This window comes from Nerophis lumbriciformis, linkage group LG32, assembly GCF_033978685.3.
Source record: "Nerophis lumbriciformis linkage group LG32, RoL_Nlum_v2.1, whole genome shotgun sequence".
Classification (NCBI taxonomy): Eukaryota; Metazoa; Chordata; class Actinopteri; order Syngnathiformes; family Syngnathidae; genus Nerophis; species Nerophis lumbriciformis.
This window is the reverse complement of record NC_084579.2, coordinates 5,426,807-5,448,879: the sequence shown is the minus strand read 5'-3', so window position 1 is coordinate 5,448,879 and position 22,073 is coordinate 5,426,807. Positions and strand designations below refer to the sequence as shown.

Below are 22,073 nucleotides of genomic sequence, written 5' to 3'. Positions count from 1 at the left end.
TTGTTTTTAATGCATACTTAGGCCTACTACACAATACTGTATGTCATTGTTGTTCATCATGGTGGCACTTAGTGAAAAAAGTTTGACAACCACTGGTCTCAAACATTTTAGACGCATCATGGTCGGCGTGATCCAATTCGAGCCGAGCCGAGTTGAGCGGAACCGGCGGTCCGGCTCCCAGCTGTGGGCCGCTCCGGGTTTTTGAAGGCTCTCCCGCCGCAGTGGGAGGAAGTTGAGCCACAGGGCGAGCTCACAGCCGCGTTAACGAAAACAAGAGAAAAACACGAAGAAGCGGGGCTACCAGGGGACAAGCACAGTACCGGACATCGTGAGCCCCATAGAGAGGACAGACTCCCCCCACCCAGCACTCGCAGCGACACCCGGACACTGAGGCGGCTGCACCAGCCCGGCTAGCCTTGCAGGAAGGAGTCGCCCGGAGCTGGCGGAGCACGACGACCCGAACCCCCTAGTCTGTTTGTGGAGCTCAGTGCTGTCGGCGCGGGACACTTAAGCGCCACATCCGGCGCGACCTCCCCGCCGTTCCCTGCCTTAGTTCGTGTTTTGTTTTATTTTTGCTTAGTTTGTCCGCCATTTGGCTCCAAAGTTCCGAGTGCTGCTGGCGCCCCCTCCCCTCCCCCCTCCTCCTCCTCCTTCAGCGTCACTGGCAGCCCCCAGGCAGCCCTTCGCGCTGGCTGCCCCGGCGACGAAGCTCCCCGAACGCTCGGCCTAGCTCGGCGAGCAGCGGTGGAAGCTGCGGGGGACACTTTTAAGACACTTGAAAGGGCCAGTGTTTTTTTTTTTTTTTTTTTTCGGTAGTGGGCAGCCGCAACCTGACTCCGAGCTGCCGGCTAGCAGCTAGCTCGCTAGCCTGTTAGCTCAGCAGCTAGCCGCATGCTAGCTAGCAAAGCAAACATCGACGTTCGCCTTCTGACGTGATCTCGCGTCGCGTCGCAGAGGGACTTTGCCTCCGGTGCTCCTCAGTCCGGGAGCACACAACACCACACCGTTAGTGGCGGCAAGGCAGCTCGCTCGGCGGTCTGCGTGGCATGCAAAAAGGAGGCTCGCTAGCTTGGAAGACATTTGCGTCGCTCGCACACACCAGGACACTTTTGCCGGAGGATTAGTCTCACCTGCCGGGGACACCTTTGCCGCCCTCGTTGACATTGTTCCCAGGGACGGATGCTGCATCGGGGCGACAGGCCGTCCGAGGGAGCGCGCACGACTGCTGCCTTTTTAAATGGGATTAGAAGACCACCGTTGAATCTTTGATTAAATGGGATTAAAAGGGCACCATTGAACTGTTCTCTCTTGCATTAAACACAACGATGACAGTCTGAGGACACTGCCTCCCCCCCCCAGCACCCACCCTGCGCCCCCCCACCCCGGGACATTGATGGTGGTCACATCTGGCGGAGGACCTCCGTGTTTTTGAAGCCCGTTCGCAGCCGCTGAGAAAGATGGCGGACCTGGAGGCAGTGCTGGCTGATGTCAGCTACTTGATGGCGATGGAGAAGAGCAAGTCCACGCCTGCAGCCAGAGCCAGCAAGAAGATCATCCTGCCCGAGCCCAGGTAACACACTTGCACGGGATTCGAATAGTCTTCAGGGTGATGGTGCAAGAAGTGCATGGTGGTGGTCACCCTTTCAACTCTTCACATAGTCGCACAGAAACAACAACAACTACACACTAAATGAATCAGAATCAGCTTTATTGTCATTACGCAGATTGAGGCCATTCCATACAGTGCGATGTGTGCATGCTAGAAAAACAATGTGCAAATATATAAAAATATAAAAAATGTAGAAGTGCAATGAATATGGTGTGAAATGAATATATACATGAAAAAAACAAAAACAGGGTGGTTGGTGGAATGGGTTATTGCACCGAAGAGAAGGCAGTTATGAGGGACAATGGGGCAGTCCGTTCAGGATGGTTATGGCCCTGGGGAAGAAGCTGTTCTTTAGCCTGTTTGTTTTGGTTTAAATGCACCTGTAGCGCTTCCCAGAGGGCAGCAGGTGGAACAGGTCAGAGCCAGGGTGGGTGCTGTCCTTGATGATGGCACTGGCTCTGTTGAGGCAGCGGGAGGTGTAGATGTCCGCATTGTGTGGATGTTGCAGTGTCGGAACCTCCAAGAACAAACAATCTAATCTTGTTCGTCAAGTCGTGGAAACTGGAAGTGCAACCTACGCCTTCAGCTAATACTAAATAAACACAATATTATCACCGATACTAATATTACTATTTATATTTCCTGTAATTGCACATTTTTCTCGCATGATTATTGTTTCCTTGTATTATTACCATTTTATTTTCCATAAATACCATTTTATTACAAATACTATTACTAGTTTTATCTACTGCAATTGCAACTTTTTTTTGTCCAAAATTCAATATTTTCCTTATATTATTACAATTTTATTCCAAATATTACAACCTTATTAACAAAACTAATATTACACTTTGTATATCCTGCAATTTCTAGCAAACTAAAATGTTTTGTCATAATATTGCGATTTCATTCTCAAATACAATTTTATTACCAATTACTATTTTTATCTACAGCAATTCCAACTTTTTTCTTGCAAAATAAAATATTTTATTCATATTATTACGATTTTATTCTCAATAAATACAATCTTATTACCGATGCTATTACTATTTTTATCTCCTGCAATCGCAACATCAAGGTTTTTCTTTGTAATATTGCGATTTGATTCTCAATAAATACAATCTTATCACCAATACTAATATTACTATTTTTATTTCCTGCGATTGCAACTTTTTTCTTGCAAAATAAAATGTTTTCTTTGTATTTTTTAAGGTTGTATTCTCAATAAATACAATCTTATTACCGATACTAATATTACTATTTTTTATCTACTGTTATTGCAACTTTTCTCTCATAAAGTGTATACTTTTCCTCTCATTATGTTTTTATTATCATTAAATACAAACTTATAACCAGTACTAATATTACTATTTTTGTCTCCTGCAATTGCAACTTTTTTCTTGCAAAATAAAATGTTTTCTTCGTATTGTTACCATTTAATTCTCAATAAATACAATCTTATTACCGATATTAATATTACTATTTTTAATAATCTCCTGCAATTGGAACATAAATGTTTTTCTTCATATTATTACGATTTTATTCTCAATAAATGCAATCTTATTACTGATATTAATATTACAATTTTTATCTCCTGCAATTGCAACATCAATGTTTTTCTTTGTAATATTATGATTTTGTTCTCAATAAATACAATCTTATCACCAACAATAATATTACCAACTTTTTCCTCATTAAATTGATAATTTTGTAAAAAAAAAAAAAAAAATGTCATACTATTACGATTTTATTCCCATAACAAGACAACTTTGATCGTGTAAAACTGCTTTTATTTCTTATAAAATTGCACATTACTTGTAAATGTATCTTCTAATATTCCGTTTTATTTAAAAAAGATAAAAGTAAATCTTAACTATTTTATCTTACAATATTCTTAATATTGGTACCAATGTCTTGTCCTAAAATTGCAACTTTTTTTTTCTCGTAAAATGACTTCATTTGTTCTATTCCCACTTTTTTCTTGAAAAATTCTCAAATCGAAATACAAAAGAAAATATACAATAGGAGTTTATAACGTTTCAAAAATTATTTTATTTGAGTAAAGTTTATTATAACACTTCTACAATGGCGGCACCTGCTTTTGTATTTGTTGACATATTTTACCGGGAGTGCCAAGTGTTCGATGGAAGTATGGAAAAGGGTTTTATGTCCAGGATCCTCACTGGCCCTATGGCGCTTATAATATGTACTGAGTGGGATATCCGTACAGGTTTGTACCAAAATTAATGTTATAATTGGAAGTACATTAACACCTTTAGTGTGTGAACGTCAGGGATTTCCAAATACAGTCTGGGCACACAAATCAATGATGCTTGATCCAATCACGCATTGATTGGACAAGCCTTGTATCGCTTGGTTGAATCCCACCTTGATCATCGTGGTGACGTGCAGCCAGATCAGGATGTTTGTCTGACGACGTCACCCGGCTAGGAATGTTTGACAGCAGCGATGCTAATTGACCCCCGGGCGGGCAAACACTGACGCCGCAGGTTAATCCTGGGATTGGCGACGTCCAATCCCGGGATTGGAAAGCGTGAGACCGAGCCAGCATGCGGCTTTGTCGTCGCATGCTGAGATTACAAGGCTGATTAGCGCGTTAGCGGCCCAAAAGCAGGAAGTGTGAACAACCCTAGCACGTGCAGGAGAACAAGCAACCCAAATACACATCAAAGCTTGATTATTGATGTTCAGCGTCGGAACACAAAATGAATAACATGAAAATATCAACTTTCCAGCGCTCTTGTTGGGTATTAAGACTGGCATTGACTATAACTGTTCTCTTCTCGTTTACCGGACCATAGGGTGCACCGGATTATAATGGTCTATTTTCGATCTTTTTTTCATATATAAGGCGCACTGGATTATAGGGCGCTTTATAGGAGTCATATTATTTCTTTTTTTTCTAAATGTAAAACACTTCCTTGTGGTCTACATAACATGTAATTGTGGTTCTTTGGTCAAAATGTTGCATAGATGATGTTTTACAGATCATCTTCAAGCCGCTTTCTGGCAATCCCTTCCGGATACGCCGTTTTGTGGGCGGTCTTATTTACGTGGCTCACCATCCGCAGCGTCTTTTCTCCGTCATCTTTGTTGTAGCTGGAATGGAAGAAGTGTCAAAAGATGGAGCTAACTGTTTTAATGACATTCAGATTTTACTTCAATCAATAACGGAGCAGCGTCTCCTCATTTGCCGCTCACTAGTGCAACATCAACGCCGGAAATGTGTCCCGTGAAAAACCGTCCGACCGGAACTCTCTAAATAACTAAAGTTCCTTGGGTGAATAATGTAAAGTCACTACACCGGTATGTTTTAGCACTTTCATGGCGAGTTTACTGACAGATATAAGTAAGAACTTTACACTACTTTATATTAGAAATGGCAACAGCGGAGGATGAATGTCCCATAACAAGAAGATAGAGAAAATGAAGAAGCTTATCGATTACGGCGTCGGCACGGACTACACGCAAATTTTCAAGACTTATGCAGATCCCAAATACAGATCAGCAGGTACCAGAAGGTAAGAAAAGTTGCTTTTGAATAATATTGTAAAAAAAAACTTCAGATAATGTCTTACCGGTACTTTATACACACACCATAATAATACTCCTATGTTGAAGCACAGTACAATCCATCAAGCGGTGCGGCTTCATAGATTACCAAAGTCGTACTAAAACATTTTAATAGATTTTTGAGCGCGTGTGTAATGTTCTATATTTTCAGTGGAACATATAAAATGTTGGTGTTGTTTACTTGAGTCATATTGCAGTCTTCTATGTTTGACTGCCATGTACTGGTCACACGTATCATTTCACCATGTACCAAATAAAATAGCTTCGAGGTCGGTAACAAAACCAGAATTATTCCGTACATTAGGCGCATCGGGTTAAAAGGTGCACTGTCAAGTTTTGAGGAAAAAAAGGATTTTAAGTGCCCTTATAATCCGGAAAATACGGTAATTCCTGTTTCCAGTGCCGGGTTTAGGCACCCGTATGCCCAGACGATGGTCAAAATCAGTAGTGAGGAAATTGCCCAGGTGGTAAAGACATATCAGGCGTAGTGGACACGTGCGCCACCGTTTGAATCCGCGCTCGTGTGAGCCCCCCAGGGCCACAGTTAAACGTGGCCCCCCCCCAAGGTCGCACGCTGCTGCCACATTCTCGGCGGGCCAAGGCTTCGTTCTCTCGCGGGGAGGTGAGATGTTTGTCGTCGTCGCTGAGCGCGCCACTGTGAACCTGCTCCGCTTCGCCGCAGGTCGCCACGTTCCTACGGCAAGCTGAGGCTAGCGTGCTAACAGCCGCCGCATGCTGACACGGTCCAAATAGTGCAAGTCATGAAGACAAACAGTCAAAGAGTGATTACATGCATACTATCCTAGACAAACTGGAATAATTGTTCTTCCACGCTGCACAGATCATGCTTGTAGTATTCATACAACAAAGATTGACAGCGGGTTGCCCATAAACTGTAAGATATTGATGATGTGGACGAGCAGCGTGTTGAAGGTGGTTCCTGGGACCGTGTGTGAGAAAGTGATGATTAAGTAAATATTGAAGCTCTTTTGGAGCGACCACATGATTAATTAGTTAATTATTTGTTCATTATGTAATAGTTGACACATCAACTGGTATCCCTGCGCTGTGTGGCTCGCGGCCAGGAGTTTGTGTATTTGCTTTTCGTTCAGTTAGTTAGTTAGAAACATAACGTTTATAGCAGATTTTGATTAAACCTTTAAGGAAATATTCATGGGAAAAGGAACAAGTGACTAGATTTTGGGGGTGGTCTGGATAACCGTCGGGATTCAGGATTTTTTTCAAGCATTGTTTACTATTAGGAGGTCTGTGCTCTCTTTGTAGTTACAGAGGGGCAAAAAAGTATTTAGTCAGCCACCAATTGTGCAAGTTCTCCCACTTAAAATGATGACAGAGGTCTGTAATTTTCATCATAGGTACAGTTCAACTGTGAGAGACAGAATGTGAAAAAAAAATCCAGGAATTCACATTGTAGGATTTTTAAAGAATTTATTTGTAAATTATGGTGGAAAATAAGTATTTGGTCAATAACAAAAATTCAACTCAATACTTTGTAATATAACCTTTGTTGGCAATAACAGAGGTCAAACGATTACTATAGGTCTTTACCAGGTTTGCACACACAGTAGCTGGTATTTTGGCCCATTCCTCCATGCAGATCTTCTCGAGAGCAGTGATGTTTTGGGGCTGTCGCCGAGCAACACGGACTTTCAACTCCCTCCACAGATTTTCTATGGGGTTGAGGTCTGGAGACTGGCTAGGCCACTCCAGGACTTTCAAATGCTTCTTACGGAGCCACTCCTTCGTTGCCCGGGCGGTGTGTTTGGGATCATTGTCATGCTGGAAGACCCAGCCACGTTTCATCTTCAAAACTCTCACTGATGGAAGAAAGGTTTTGGCTCAAAATCTCACGATACACGGCCCCATTCATTCTTTCCTTAACACAGATCAGTCGGCCTGTCCCCTTAGCAGAAAAACAGCCCCAATGCATGATGTTTCAACCCCCATGCTTCACAGTAGTTATGGTGTTCTTGGGATGCAACTCAGTAGTATTTTCCGCACCATAAGCCGCCCTGGGTTATAAGCTGCGCCTTCAATGAACGGCATATTTCAAAACTTTGTCCACCTATAAGCCGCCCCGTGTTATAAGCCGCATCTAACTGCGCTAAAGGAATGTCAAAAAAACAGTCAGATCGGTACAGTCAGTCAAACTTTAATAATATATTAAAACCAGCGTGATGTGGGCGCGCATGGAGTCGTATATCAACATGGACGGAGCTGCGTGAAAAAAGCCACCCGGCCTCTTCGCGTAAACTTACCTTAACCACTCGCTCATCTTTTCTTCATCCATCCATCCCTTCGAGTTAGCTTTTATGATGACGCCGGCTGGAAAGGTCTCTTTTGGCAAGGTCTTCCTTTTGAATATCACCATGGGTGGAAGTTTCTGGCCATTAGCATGGCAAGCTAGAACCACAGTGAAGGATGACTTCTCATTCCCTGTGGTGCGAATATTCACCGTACGTGCTCCCGTTGTATCCACAGTGCGGTTCACAGGAATATCAAAAGTCAGTGGAACCTCGTCCATGTTGATAATGTTCTCTGGCCGGATCTTTTTTTCAGCTATCTTGTTTTTACAATATGCACGGAAAGTAGCCAGCTTTTCTTGAAAGTCTTTAGGCAGTTGCTGTGAAATAGTAGTCCGTGTGCGGATGGAGAGATTGCGTCTTTTCATGAACCGGAAACCTGTCGCTTAGTAGGAGCCATTTTGTGGTCTTTACAGATGTAAACACACAAAGGAAATGAAACGTAATATCCGCGCGCTTCTTCTTCTTCTACGCGGGCGGGTGGTTGCTTACAGTAGAAGAAGAAGCGCTTCCTGTTCTATGGGGGCGGGTGCTTACCTTGGCGGTTGCTTGCGTAGAAGAAGAAGCACTTCCTCTTCTACGGGGAAAAAAGATGGCGGCTGTTTACCGTAGTTGCGAGACCGAAACTTTATGAAAATGAATCTTAATATTAATCCATATATAAAGCGCACCGGGTTATAAGCCGCACTGTCAGCTTTTGAGTAAATTTGTGGTTTTTAGGTGCGGCTAATAGTGCGGAAAATACGGTATTCTTCTTCCTCCAAACACGACGAGTTGAGTCTATACCAAAAAGTTCTATTTTGGCTCACTGTATATATGTATATATATATATATATATATATATATATATATATATACAGCCATTAATACAGGTAATGGCTGTATATATATGAGGAGACAAGAGAGGTGGAGAGTTTAGTTCAATGGCATATACAGCTATTAAGGTCTGGAGACTGTATTGTATTGACTAAATACTTTTTTGCCTCACTGTATATGTGGTTATCCTTTAAACATGATCAAAATATTTTATAACCAGGACATTGCTATTCAAAAACACTACTTGCGTGTGCGTGTGTGTGTGTGTTCCCCATCGCTCACACTTGGCCACTTCCTAAAAAGCAGGTCAAAGTTCATCAGATAATGTGATGTGTTGTCTGCTGATGACTCAAACACACAAAGAGGAAGTGTTTATTTAGCCAGCTTCTGTTTCCACGCCCCGCCCACTCGCTCGCGGTCACGTGACCCCCTCAGCCCCGCACTCTGTCCATCAAAAACCGCGTCGCCGGCTCGGGGCGGGCGCCATGTTCCCATGGCGACAATCTAGGCCCGCGGAAGAGGAAGCTCGCCAGTGACTGTGAAACGAGTCGGGCTTTATTTGTGTTGTGATGACTCAAGGATTCTACATGTATATTAACATTTGGTTATGATATCATTCACTGATAGTGTGTTGCTGGTACACAACAGTCAAAGTAGAGTAGTGTGATGATGCTCAGAAGTGGTCTACGTCAGGTTGTGTGGTGCTAACAGGCCTGGGAGGGGGGAGGGGGGGGGGGGGGGTGCTAATTGATTCATTGTGCCCGCTGCCTCCCTCATTAACACCTGTTCCCAGAGGGGGGGCCTGCATCTCACCCTGCGGTGCCTCGTGCCGCCCGTCTGTCCCGCTCTCCCTCCCGCGGGCCTCCTGTGTCAGGGGACAGGTGGCGCCGAGCGAGCGTGCTGCGAGTCTTGTGTTTGCGCGATGGCGGCGTGTGATTAACCACTTCCTGCTTTTGCGTCCACAGCATCCGCAGCGTGATGCAGAAGTACCTGGAGGAGCGCGAAGAGCTAGCGTTCGACAAGATTTTCAACCAGAAGATCGGTGAGTCGCACTAACGAGGTCTTTTGCCGCGACAGGAAGTCGGTGCTCACGTGCGCGCAGGGCCCTGTGCACGTGCTCGCCAGGCAGGAGTTTGCATGGGGGGGACTTTGAGCAGGTCCACTTCAGCTGATGATGTTGGCGTTGGCCTTGAGGAAGCTGAAGCTCCTCTTCAGACAGGAAGTGTGCCAGGGGAGCACAGCTGGCCCGCAGGCTTCATCAGCATTACTTACTCTAAACCCTCCCTCAGTCCCGCGAGAGTAGACAGCCTTAATTGTCACTGCCTCGCCTCCAAGTGTCTCTTTCTTGTTTTGCACTCATTGTCCTCTTAACTTTCGCTCGCTCTGTGCGTGGGCGAGATCTTCCGCCTTTGTACTCGATCTCGTTATGACAGCCCAACAGGAAGTGATGCGTGTCGCACCAACTGAAACTGCAGCATTTAGAAGCCCACAATTGTTGTCCTTGGGAAAACAGAAGTATGTGTAAGGTTGACTTGATGACCAGGAGTGCAAACCAGAAGTGTAAAGTTAGCGAGGCTGCTAGTTCCACAGTGGTTAGTCCCTGCCTGTGTTCTTCTTGATAAGACAACAAAGCTTTGTGTGAGTGTGGAGGTTTAATTTTTTGATTTGTATTAAGGATCCCCATTAGCTGGTTGCCACAACAACCCACTAGTCTTCCTGGGGTCCACAAACTCAATACAATTACAAGTAAAAGCACATGAAAAGTTATCTTGGTGGTAGAGAACAGTATGTGCATATGAACAATGTAGATTCAGATAAAAAGATTATAACACATGGAGTGCCCCAAGGTTCTGTACTGGGACCAAAATTGTTTTTATTGTATATTAATGATATCTGCAAAATCTTTAAAAAAACTCAATTGTATTCTCTTTGCTGACGATACAAGTCTGTACTGTTCTGGGCAAGACCTTGGCCAACTCTTAGAGACTGTAGAGAGCGAACTCCACATACTAAAGCAATGGTTTGATGCCAATAAACTGTCAATCAACCTAAATAAAACAAAATATATCATTTTTGGAAATAGGAGAAAATAACATACAGTGTCATATAAGAATTGATGATATGGAGATAGAAAGGGTGTATTCAACAACATTTTGGGGAATCTATATAGATGATAAATTAAATTGGAAACTGTACATAAATATACTTAAGACAAAGATGGCAAAAAATATTGCTATGTTACATAAAATCAAAAACTCCGTAAATCAAAAGGCTCTTAATATGTTATATAATTCTTTCGTACTCCCTTATCTTAATTATTGTGTTGAAATCTGGGGTAACAATTACGAAGCAAACATCAACTCTATATTCTTACTTCAAAAGAAAGTGATTAGAATTGTAAATTATGCAGATTATCATGACCATACCAATGCTCCGTTTATTAAATTAAAAACATTAAAACTGCATGATCTTGTTGACCTCAACACTGCTATTGTGACGTACAAAGCTCATAACCACATGCTGCCTCAGTGTCTACAGGAGAGGTTCATACCCAGAGATAATCCCTATGACCTCAGAGGTTCAGCGGTCTTCCAGAAAGCTAAGATAAGAACAAGCTTAAAAAGTAGATGTGTTTCTGTCAGGGGGGTTCAACTGTGGAACAGCTTGGATGATTCCTTAAAATGTTCCAGTTCCATTCACACATTTAAAAAACACTTTAAGACCAATGTCTTGGAAAAATATATCACTCTTGAATCAACACAGTAGTTAATACTATGATCAATGTTAATTAAAATACTAAATGTGGGATATAAATAATAATGGAAGTATAATTGTTTGTATATAGTATATAAAATGGTACAAAGGTTTAACACGCGTATAAGGATATTTCACATGCCTTTACTGTGTATATAATTGAACAGTGTTCATATTGTGTATAATGTGTATTTATAATATGTTGTACAAAAGACATTTCATAATTTTCGGAAGTTCATCTTGTACTTGACATTGTTTATAGGGTTAGGCGCTATAAGTGTTCAACTTCAGCCTAAACCCTTTCGGTCTGCAACATTTTCATTTTCAATCTATGAATGTACAACTGTTTGTTTATTTTGTTGACCATTGACCGAAGAATAAACTTTACTTACTTACTTACTTACCGGTACATAATTATAACTACACAATACAGAAACAAATAAAAGCATCAACAAGCAAACAATTTACAGTCACAGAATAATAATCACCATATAAATATAACTACACAATACAGAACCAAACAAAAATCATCAACAAGCAAACTAATTTACAGACTCAGATAAAATGTTACTTTCCTTTTAAAAACCTGTTTACTTTCAATGCCGGTGAGAAAACAGCAAAAGGTTATCTTGGTGGTTTTTGGTAAGTGTAAAAAGAAGTGTTAACAAGTGGAGGCGAACACATTCGACTGACTTCCTGTTTCTATTCTTCTGCTCTCCGCACTCCTTGTTGACGCTAACAGTGTTGCGAAAGAAACAAAGTCCAAAGTACTGTGCGACTTTTTTCCAGAAGGGTTTAGTTGGATTGTAACAGTAAATAATTACAGTTACTCTTAACTTCCCCAAAAAAGTAATTGAATTACTCTTTAATAAATGTTATTAATTACTAGGGAAAGTAATTACTGCATTACTTAAAAAAACAAAACTTCTAATATCTGACTTATGCAATTGAGACTATAGGTGGGAGTCTTTGACCACTTTATGACTACCATTCAGGAGCTACGATTCAATTAAAAATCTATTATTGATGTATTTTTAATTTATATACGGTACAGGCCAAAAGTTTGGACACACCTTCTCCTCATTCAATGTGTTTTCTTTATTTTCATGACTATTTACATTGCAGATTGTCATTGAAGGCATCAAAACTATGAATGAACACATGTGGAGTTATGTACTTAACAACAAAAGGTGAAATAACTGAAAACATGTTTTATATTGTAGTTTCTTCAAAATAGCCACCCTTTGCTCTGATTACTGCTTTGCTTGGTATTCTCTCGATGAGCTTCAAGCACACCTGTGAAGTGAAAAAACATTTCAGGTGACTACCACTTGGAGAGAATGCCAAGAGTGTGCAAAGCAGTAATCAGAGCAAAGCAAAGGGTGGCTATTTTGAAGAAACTAGAATATAAAACATGTTTTATGTTATTTCACCCTTTTTTGTTAATTACCGTATATTACCAAATACCGTATTTTCCGCACTATAAGGCGCACCTAAAAACCACAATTTTTCTCAAAAGCTGACAGTGCGCCTTATAACCCGGTGCGCTTTATCACGATTCATTTTCATAAAGTTTCGGTCTCGCAACTTCGGTAAACAGCCGCCATCTTTTTTCCCGGTAGAACAGGAAGCGCTTCTTCTTCTACGCAAGCAACCGCCAAGGAAAGCACCCGCCCCCATAGAACAGGAAGCGCTTCACCCGCCCCCGGAAGAAGAAGAAAAAACGCGCGGATATCACCGTACGTTTCATTTCCTGTTTACATCTGTAAAGACCACAAAATGGCTCCTACTAAGCGATCCGGTTCATAAAAAGACGCAATCTCTCCATCCGCACACGGATTACTACCGTATTTCACAGCTGATATTCCTGTGAACCGCACTGTGGAACGGGAGCACGTACGGTGAATATTCGCACCACAGGGAATGAGAAGTCATCCTTCACTGTGGTTCTAGCTTGCCATGCTAACTTCCACCCATGATGATATTCAAAAGGAAGACCTTGCCAAAAGAGACCTTTCCAGCCGGCGTCATCATAAAAGCTAACTCGAAGGGATGGATGGATGAAGAAAAGATGAGCGAGTGGTTAAGGGAAGTTTACGCGAAGAGGCCGGGTGGCTTTTTTCACACAGCTCCGAAGGCGAACACACCTTCACTAAGACGGGCAGATAGCGCCGGTCGACATACGCCAACATCTGCCAGTGGATCGTAAATGCCTGGGCAGATAGTTTCGGTCACAACTGTGGTCCGAGCTTTCCGGAAGGCAGGATTCACAGAACTGCTGCACAACAACAGCGACACTGAATCCGATGACTTCGACGAGGCGGAGCCGGCCATTTTTGGATCCCACGCTTGCGCAACTTTTCAATTCGGACACCGAAGACGAAGAATTCGAAGGATTTACGAATGAAGAATAACTTCAGAAGGTGAGCGCTATGTTTATTTTGTGTGTTGTGACATTAACGTTCGAGCAACATTATGTTGCTATTTATTGCTCTACACCATTTTGAATTTTACTATGTTTGTGATTGCACATTTGCGTACATTTTGGGACAGAGTTGTTAGAACGCTGGTTTTCAATATATTATTAAAGTTTGACTGAACTATCTGACTGTTTTTTTGACATTCACTTTAGCGCAGCGTTTTTTTGACATTCACTTTAGCGCAGCGTAGGCGCGGCTTATAGTCCGGGGCGGCTTATTGGTGGACAAAATTATGAAATATGTAATTCATAGAAGGTGCGGCTAATAATCCGGTGCGCCTTATAGTGCGGAAAATACGGTAGTAGCCCAGGCGTTTATTTCACAAAATCGATTTTGGAGACAGGCGTTTAAAAGAAGCAGGCGGTTATTTGCACAAGGCTTTTATTTATTGTTGCACCAGCCTGCACCAAGCCATTATTTGGATACAATGGTTACTGTCCAGTATTTTTTTTCGTACAAAAAACTTTAAATGTAAAAGCTATTGTAAACATACAAACAAAAAAACAAGAGACCAACATGAGGTAGGCTATCAAAAGACAAGAGATCAACAAGGACTCAACATGGCAGTGGTGCAACAATTGTCATATAGAATACCAATACTAAAAATAAATAAACTTTTTAAATAAAGCAGCCTACCAGGAAAAATAAAATTATGGTACCAAGTACTCAAGTATAAAACCCACCATCAAAACAGAACAATAATGCTGTCACTTAAATAAAATAAAGGCTACAGTACTCCAAGTTTTAAATAAAGCAGCATACAGGAAAAATACTATTATGGTACCAAGTACACTACAAAACCATCAAAACAATAATACTGCTGCAAACGCAACCCCAGTAGCATTTTAATCTAAATTACCGTATTTTCCGCACTATTAGCCGCACCTAAAAACCACAAATTTACTCAAAAGCTGACAGTGCGGCTTATAACCCGGTGCGCTTTATATATGGATTAATATTAAGATTCATTTTCATAAAGTTTAGGTCTCGCAACTACGGTAAACAGCCGCCATCTTTTTTCCCCGTAGAAGAGGAAGTGCTTCTTCTTCTACGCAAGCAACCGCCAAGGTAAGCACCCGCCCCCATAGAAGAGGAAGCGCTTCTTCTTCTACTGTAAGCAACCACCCGCCCCTGTAGAAGAAGAAGAAGAAGAAGAAGCGCGCGGATATTACGTTTCATTTCCTTTGTGTGTTTACATCTGTAAAGACCACAAAATGGCTCCTACTAAGCGACAGGTTTCCGGTTCATGAAAAGACGCAATCTCTCCATCCGCACACGGACTACTATTTCACAGCAACTACCTAAAGACTTTCAAGAAAAGCTGGCTACTTTCCGTGCATATTGAAAGATAGCTGAAAAAAAGATCCGGCCAGAGAACATTATCAACATGGACGAGGTTCCACTGACTTTTGATATTCCTGTGAACCGCACTGTGGATACAACGGGAGCACGTACGGTGAATATTCGCACCACAGGGAATGAGAAGTCATCCTTCACTGTGGTTCTAGCTTGCCATGCTAATGGCCAGAAACTTCCACCCATGGTGATATTCAAAAGGAAGACCTTGCCAAAAGAGACCTTTCCAGCCGGCGTCATCATAAAAGCTAACTCGAAGGGATGGATGGATGAAGAAAAGATGAGCGAGTGGTTAAGGGAAGTTTACGCGAAGAGGCCGGGTGGCTTTTTTCACGCAGCTCCGTCCATGTTGATATACGACTCCATGCACGCCCACATCACGCTGGTTTTTAATATATTATTAAAGTTTGACTGACCTATCTGACTGTTTTTTTGACATTCCCTTTAGCGCAGTTATATGCGGCTTATAACACGGGGCGGCTTATAGGTGGACAAAGTTTTGAAATATGCCGTTCATTGAAGGCGCGGCTTATAACCCAGGGCGGCTTATGGTGCGGAAAATACGGTATGCAAATAACAGCCCATGGGCGGCTATTTGGACATAGGCGGTTATTAGGAAGAGGCGGTTAATTCACAAAATGGGGTCAGACCCCGGGCGGCTATTAGGACATGGGCGGTTATTTGCCCAAGGGCGTTTATTTGGTAATATACGGTATATAACTCCACATGTGTTCATTGATAGTTTTGATGTGACAATCTACAATGTAAATAGTCATGAAAAGAATAAAGACAACCCATTGAATGAGAAAGTGTCCAATCTTTTGGCTTGTACTTTATATTAATACAGTCTTACATTTGTAATAAGAAATAGTTGAATTAATTCCCTTTGCATTCCTTAAATTAATGGAAATGTGTGCAAAACTGCCCTAAAATAAAGAAGCAGGTTGGATCTCTGAGGTGGCTCACTGCGATCATTACTTTATTTACAATGAATAAATAATTGATTTTACAATCACCATGTTGAAATTACAGTGCATCTAAATCGATTTCCCCCACCTCCAGTTGAAACGTTTCATGAGAGCCGAGTTTGCGTCTGTGCGTGCCTTTAAAAGACGATGCCTGTTGCCATGTTTACGTCAGCGAGAGCGTGCTCCGAGCAAGATTTTAGCTCAGATGTGTTTGATAGCTTAGCAGAGGCAGTTTGCTGGCAGTGACGGCAGCTCTGTTGAATCTTTTCACTGGTTTGTGTTACCTCTGGCTAATAAAGAGATTGGCTGTCATGTCTTCCTGTCTACAAACTGGGTATTTAGGCTGGCAAGCTTGTCACTTCAGTCATTGATTTGTTGTTCATTACACCCTCGTAGTACAAACCCCGTTTCCATATGAGTTGGGAAATTGTGTTAGATGCAAATATAAACGGAATACAATGATTTGCAAATCATTTTCAACCCATATTCAGTTGAATGCACTACAAAGACAACATATTTGATGTTCAAACTGATAAACATTTTGTTGTTTGCAAATAATCATTAACTTTAGAATTTGATGACAGCAACATGTGACAAAGACGTTGGGAAAGGTGGCAATAAATACTGATAAAGTTGAGGAATGCTCATCAAACACTTATTTGGAACATCCCACAGGTGGACAGGTGGGTGTCATGATTGGGTATAAAAGTAGATTCCATGAAATGCTCAGTCATTCACAAACAAGGATGGGGCGAGGGGTCACCACTTTGTCAACAAATGCCTGAGCAAATTGTTGAACAGTTTAAGAAAAACCTTTCTCAACCAGCTATTGCAAGGAATTTAGGGATTTCACCATCTACGGTCCGTAATATCATCAAAGGGTTCAGAGAATCTGGAGAAATCACTGCACGTAAGCAGCTAAGCCCGTGACTTTCGATCCCTCAGGCTGTACTGCATCAACAAGCGACATCAGTGTGTAATGGATATCACCACATGGGCTCAGGAACACTCCAGAAAACCACTGTCAGTAACTACAGTTGGTCGCGACATCTGTAAGTGCAAGTTAAAAGTCTACTATGCAAGGCGAAAACCGTTTATCAACAACACCCAGAAATGCTGTCGGCTTCGCTGGGCCTGAGCACATCTAAGATGGACTGATACAATGTGGAAAAGTGTTCTGTGGTCTGACGAGTCCACATTTCAAAATTGTTTTTGGAAACTGTGGACGTCGTGTCCTCAGGACCAAAGAGGAAAAGAACCATCCGGATTGTTATAGGCGCAAAGTTGAAAATCCAGCATGTGTGATGGTATGGGGGTGTATTAGTGCCCCATGGGTAACTTACACATCTGTGAAGGCGCCATTAATGCTGAAAGGTACATACAGGTTTTGGAGCAACATATGTTGCCATCCAAGCAACGTTACCATGGACGCCCCTGCTTATTTCAGCAAGACAATGCCAAGCCACGTGTTACATCAACGTGGTTTCATAGTAAAAGAGTGCGGGTACTAGACTGGCCTGCCTGTAGTCCAGACCTGTCTCCCATTGAAAATGTGTGGCGCATTATGAAGCCTAAAATACCACAACGGAGACCCCCGGACTGTTGAACAATTTAAGCTGTACATCAAGCAAGAATGGGAAAGAATTCCACCTGAGAAGCTTCAAAAATGTGTCTCCTCAGTTCCCAAACGTTTACTGAGTGTGGTTAAAAGGAAAGGCCATGTAACACAGTGGTGAACATGCCCTCTCCCAACTACTTTGGCACGTGTTGCAGCCAAGAAATTCTAAGTTAATTATTATTTGCAAAAAGTTTATGAGTTTGAACATAACATATTTTGTCTTTGTAGCATATTCAATTGAATATGGGTTGAAAAGGATTTGCAAATCATTGTATTCCGTTTATATTTACATCTAACACAATTTCCCAACTCATGGAAACGGGGTTTGTAGTAGTGTGTATGTGTGTGTGTGCTTACACCTTGTTTGCTGTGTGATATTTCCTCCTCCTCCTTGATATTAGGTTTATTTTAGTGTAGTGTTTGTTGCTTTCATTGGTAAAAATATATGTACGATCCATTGTTCCATTGCTTTCACTTTGTAAAACAAAGCCTTTATCCAACAAGTGTGCCGACCCACCCCACAATGCATTGCATAATTACGTGGCCTTTCAAGCCGTATTTCTTGCACTGAACCGCTGTCATGTTGACATACAACCACTTCAAAAGTAGCGTTCCAAGTTACATCAAACGTATCGCTAGCGGCCTTATAACGTACAGTACAAGCCAAATGTTTGGACACGCCTTCTTATTTCAATACGTTTTCTTTATTTTCATGACTATTTACATTGTAGAATGTCACTGAAGGCTAAATACATAACTCCACATGTGTTCATTGATGGTTTTGATGTGACTATCTACAATAGTCATGAAAATAAAGAAAACACTTTGAATGAGAAGGTGTGTCCAAACTTTTGGCCTGTACTGTATATAAAAGTAAATAATCACATTACTCGTTACTAGTAAAAGTAACAGGCTTAGTAGTATCGTTTTTATACAATACCGTTACAGCGAACACTGGTTGTAAATGTGTGTAATTGTGTAGCAACACATTCAGGTGTTTGCTAACACACACACACAATATCATTGAGGCTCAGCACACTGAGCAATTATTCAAAATAAGGCAGGGACGATACGTCGATTTAGTCGACGTCATCGATGACGAAAATAAGTCAACATCATGTACCTTGCGGCTATGACCGCATACCTGCCAACTACTCCGGTTTTCCCGTAATTAGTACGGTTTTCATCAACCTATTCCGGGTTACGGTTGCAGTGATAAAAAATACGGTTTTTCATTAATAAAAAAAAATAAAACATTTTGAAAGTTTTATTCACGAAATCGCGTAACAATGACAATCGACACTGCTTCCCGTAACTTCCTATCGAGCCATTCCGAATGCCATGCGCGAGGCTATTTATAGCATCGCTGCCAAGCACGAGGCACCAGTTGCCATTGTTTCCAAACGAGCGAATGATCATGGAATCAGCCGGAGAAAAATCGCAAACGAGTCTTAAACCGAAAAGAAAACTGCAGTCATTCCGTGAAGAATATTCAAAAGCCTATCCGGGAATAATTATCCGTTCCAAAAAGGGTGAAAACTACGCGAATTGCACCTTGTGCAGACAAGATTTTTCGATCGGACACGGAGGAATTAGCGATGTAAAAGACCACGTTGGGACAAAAAAACACAAGTCTAATGCCGTTGCTAGCGATACAAGTGGAAAACTTTCAACGTAAATTTGGATTTTAGTCACAAAAAGGTAATGACACCAATGTTATCTATTGGAATTGTTTAGTACTGTTATACTGTTAAAAGTGTTTATACTATTTATGCTTTCAAGTCCAAGTTGAAGAAATCTTGTTAAATGTTGACAGCATAACTACCAAAATACAGAAGTATGTCCTTAATATTTTTGCAGTGCTATTTCTGTTGAAAAGTTCAAATGATTACATTAGAGATGTGATGTGCCACTTTTCAAGTGTCTGATGGCTTAAATTAATTTTCATTAATTTTTCATATTTTGAATTCTTCTGAAAGGCTTACAAAAAAACTACATTTGAATTGTAATTCCATGCTATTGACAGGACTATTAATTTTAATGAAGTTAGCTTACCATGTTTACAGTATGATAATTGTGATAGAAATGTGAATTTTAGGCACAGAATATTTTTTACAATTGAACAAGGCAGTAGATTATACAAGCTTGGACAGAAAGTTAATAATGACACCAATTTTTTTTTTAATGGAATTGTTTAGTACTGTTTTACCATTTGTTTACTGTAAAAAGTGTTTATACTGTTTATACTTTCAATTAACAAATTGAAGTCTTGTGAAAGGTTGACTGGCATTAACTGTCAAAATAATTTCAAACTATTGAAGTTAGTTTACAGAATAAACATGTCAACCAACCCATATGATTTTTGCTGTAATATTTTTGTTTTGAAAAGTCACTGTGACTGATAGAAAAGTGATGATTTTAGCAACATTTTAACCTGTCTGAATGCTAATAATCATTTTGCGTCGGGGGGGCGAACCCTCCACCAGGACTTTGTCTTGCGGCCCCTGGACCCTGGCTACTAGGTTTTTCTGATTTCAAAAGTTGGCAGGTATGCTACTGCTATAAGCTACTGCTAACTGTGTTTATGTCCATACACTGCAGAGTGGTCTTCCTTTCTGGATAATAAACTGTATTATCAGTGCGGAAATGGAGAAAAGGGCTAAAAATGCGACACATCAAGCAAGAGAGCACCATGACCATTAACACCATTAACGTGGACCCTGACTTAAACAAGTTGAAAAACTTATTTGGGTGTTACCATTTAGTGGTCAATTGTACGGAATATGTACTGTATTGTGCAATCTACTAATAAAAGTCTCAATCAATCAAGGCGACCAGTAAACAGGCTAATGCTAAACTATCAATCAATCAATGTTTATTTATATAGCCCTAAATCACAAGTGTCTCAAAGGGCTGCACAAGCCACAACGACATCCTCGGTACAAAGCCCACATAAGGGCAAGGAAAAACTCACCCCAGTGGGACGTCGATGTGAATGACTATGAGAAACCTTGGAGAGGACCGCATATGTGGGTAACCCACCCCCTCTAGGGGAGACCGAAAGCAATGGATGTCGAGTGGGTCTGACATAATATTGTGAGAGTCCAGTCCATAGTGGATCCAACATAATAGTAAGAGTTTAGTCCATAGTGGGGCCAGCAGGACACCATCCCGAGCGGAGACGGGTCAGCAGCGCAGAGATGTTCCCAACCGATGCACAGGCGAGCGGTCGACCCCGGGTCCCGACTCTGGACAGCCAGCACTTCATCCATGGCCACCGGACCTGTGCCCCCCACCCCCTTCACAGGAAGAGGGGAGCAGAGGAGAAAAGAAAAGAAACGGCAGATCAACTGGTCTAACAGGGGGGCTATTTAAAGGCTAGAGTATACAAATGAGTTTTAAGATGGGACTAAAATGCTTCTACTGAGGTAGCATCTCTAATTGTTACCGGGAGGGCATTCCATAGTACTGGAGCCCGAATAGAAAACGCTCTATAGCCCGCACACTTTTTCTTTGGGCTCTGGGACTCACTAATAAGCCGGAGTTCTTTGAACGCAGATTTCTTGCCGAGACATATGGTATAATGCAATCGACAAGATAGGACGGAGCTAGACCGTGTAGTATTTTATACGTAAGTAGTAAAACCTTAAAGTCATATCTTAAGTGCACAGGAAGCCAGTGCAGGTGAGCCAGTATAGGTATAGATATATAGGTAAATATGTATATAAAGGTATATACAGTATAGGCGTAATATGATCAAACTTTCTTGTTCTTGTCAAAAGTCTAGCAGCCGCATTTTGTACCAATTGTAGTCTTTTAATGCTAGACATAGGTTTATAGGGACATTGTAAACTAGCTTGAAACAACAGAAAAAAAAAGTGCTTTATAAAGTTGAAGAAGTGTAGATGGTACCACGTTACAGCAGAGAGTAAGCAGATATTAACAAGTAGATTAATAAAAGCCCAGAATAGAGGATAGTACCGGTATTAAAGCAACAGAGTGCTCTTGTGCTTTGTTGCTGTGACAGAGGAAGGTGGGTCGATCCATAGTAGCAGTATATGATTGATACTAGTGATTTTTACATCCATATTGTATTTTCACAAAATCCATCGGGTTATTTTTAAAATTCAGCGAATAAATCAAAGTAAACGGGTGGATTTTGACTTTATATTGGTTAATCACACCAATGCCATGTTCACTATTTTATTTAAGGACTAAATTGCAATAAGAAACATATGTTTAATGTACTGTAAGATTTTGTGTTAGAATAAAGCCAATAATGCCATTTTTTGTGGTCCCCTTTATATATAAAAATAGTATCGGAAAGTACCGAAATAATTTTGGTATCGGGACAACACTAACTCCAACTATCGTGGGATCACACTCCTCAGCCTTCCCGGTAAGGTCTATTCAGGTGTACTGGAGAGGAGGCTACGCCGGATAGTCGAACCTCGGATTCAGGAGGAACAGTGTGGTTTTTCGTCCTGGTCGTGGAACTGTGGACCAGCTCTATACTCTCGGCAGGGTCCTTGAGGGTGCATGGGAGTTTGCCCA

At 41.5% G+C, this 22,073-nt stretch overlaps 1 protein-coding gene across 2 annotated transcripts in view; it reads left to right on the top strand.

The window, feature by feature from the left end:
• The first annotated feature begins 204 nt into the window (after positions 1-204).
• The window catches only part of grk3 (G protein-coupled receptor kinase 3), a 78,007-nt gene continuing 56,138 nt past the window's right edge, over positions 205-22,073 (top strand). The window contains exons 1-2 of one of the 2 annotated variants that reach the window (XM_061927358.2): positions 205-1,570; positions 9,309-9,385. In XM_061927358.2, the coding sequence (XP_061783342.1) occupies positions 1,458-1,570; positions 9,309-9,385 (190 nt within the window). In that variant the 5' untranslated portion in view covers positions 205-1,457. The remainder of the gene's footprint in view (positions 1,571-9,308; positions 9,386-22,073) is intronic. The other variant, XM_061927359.2, reaches the window with a different exon arrangement.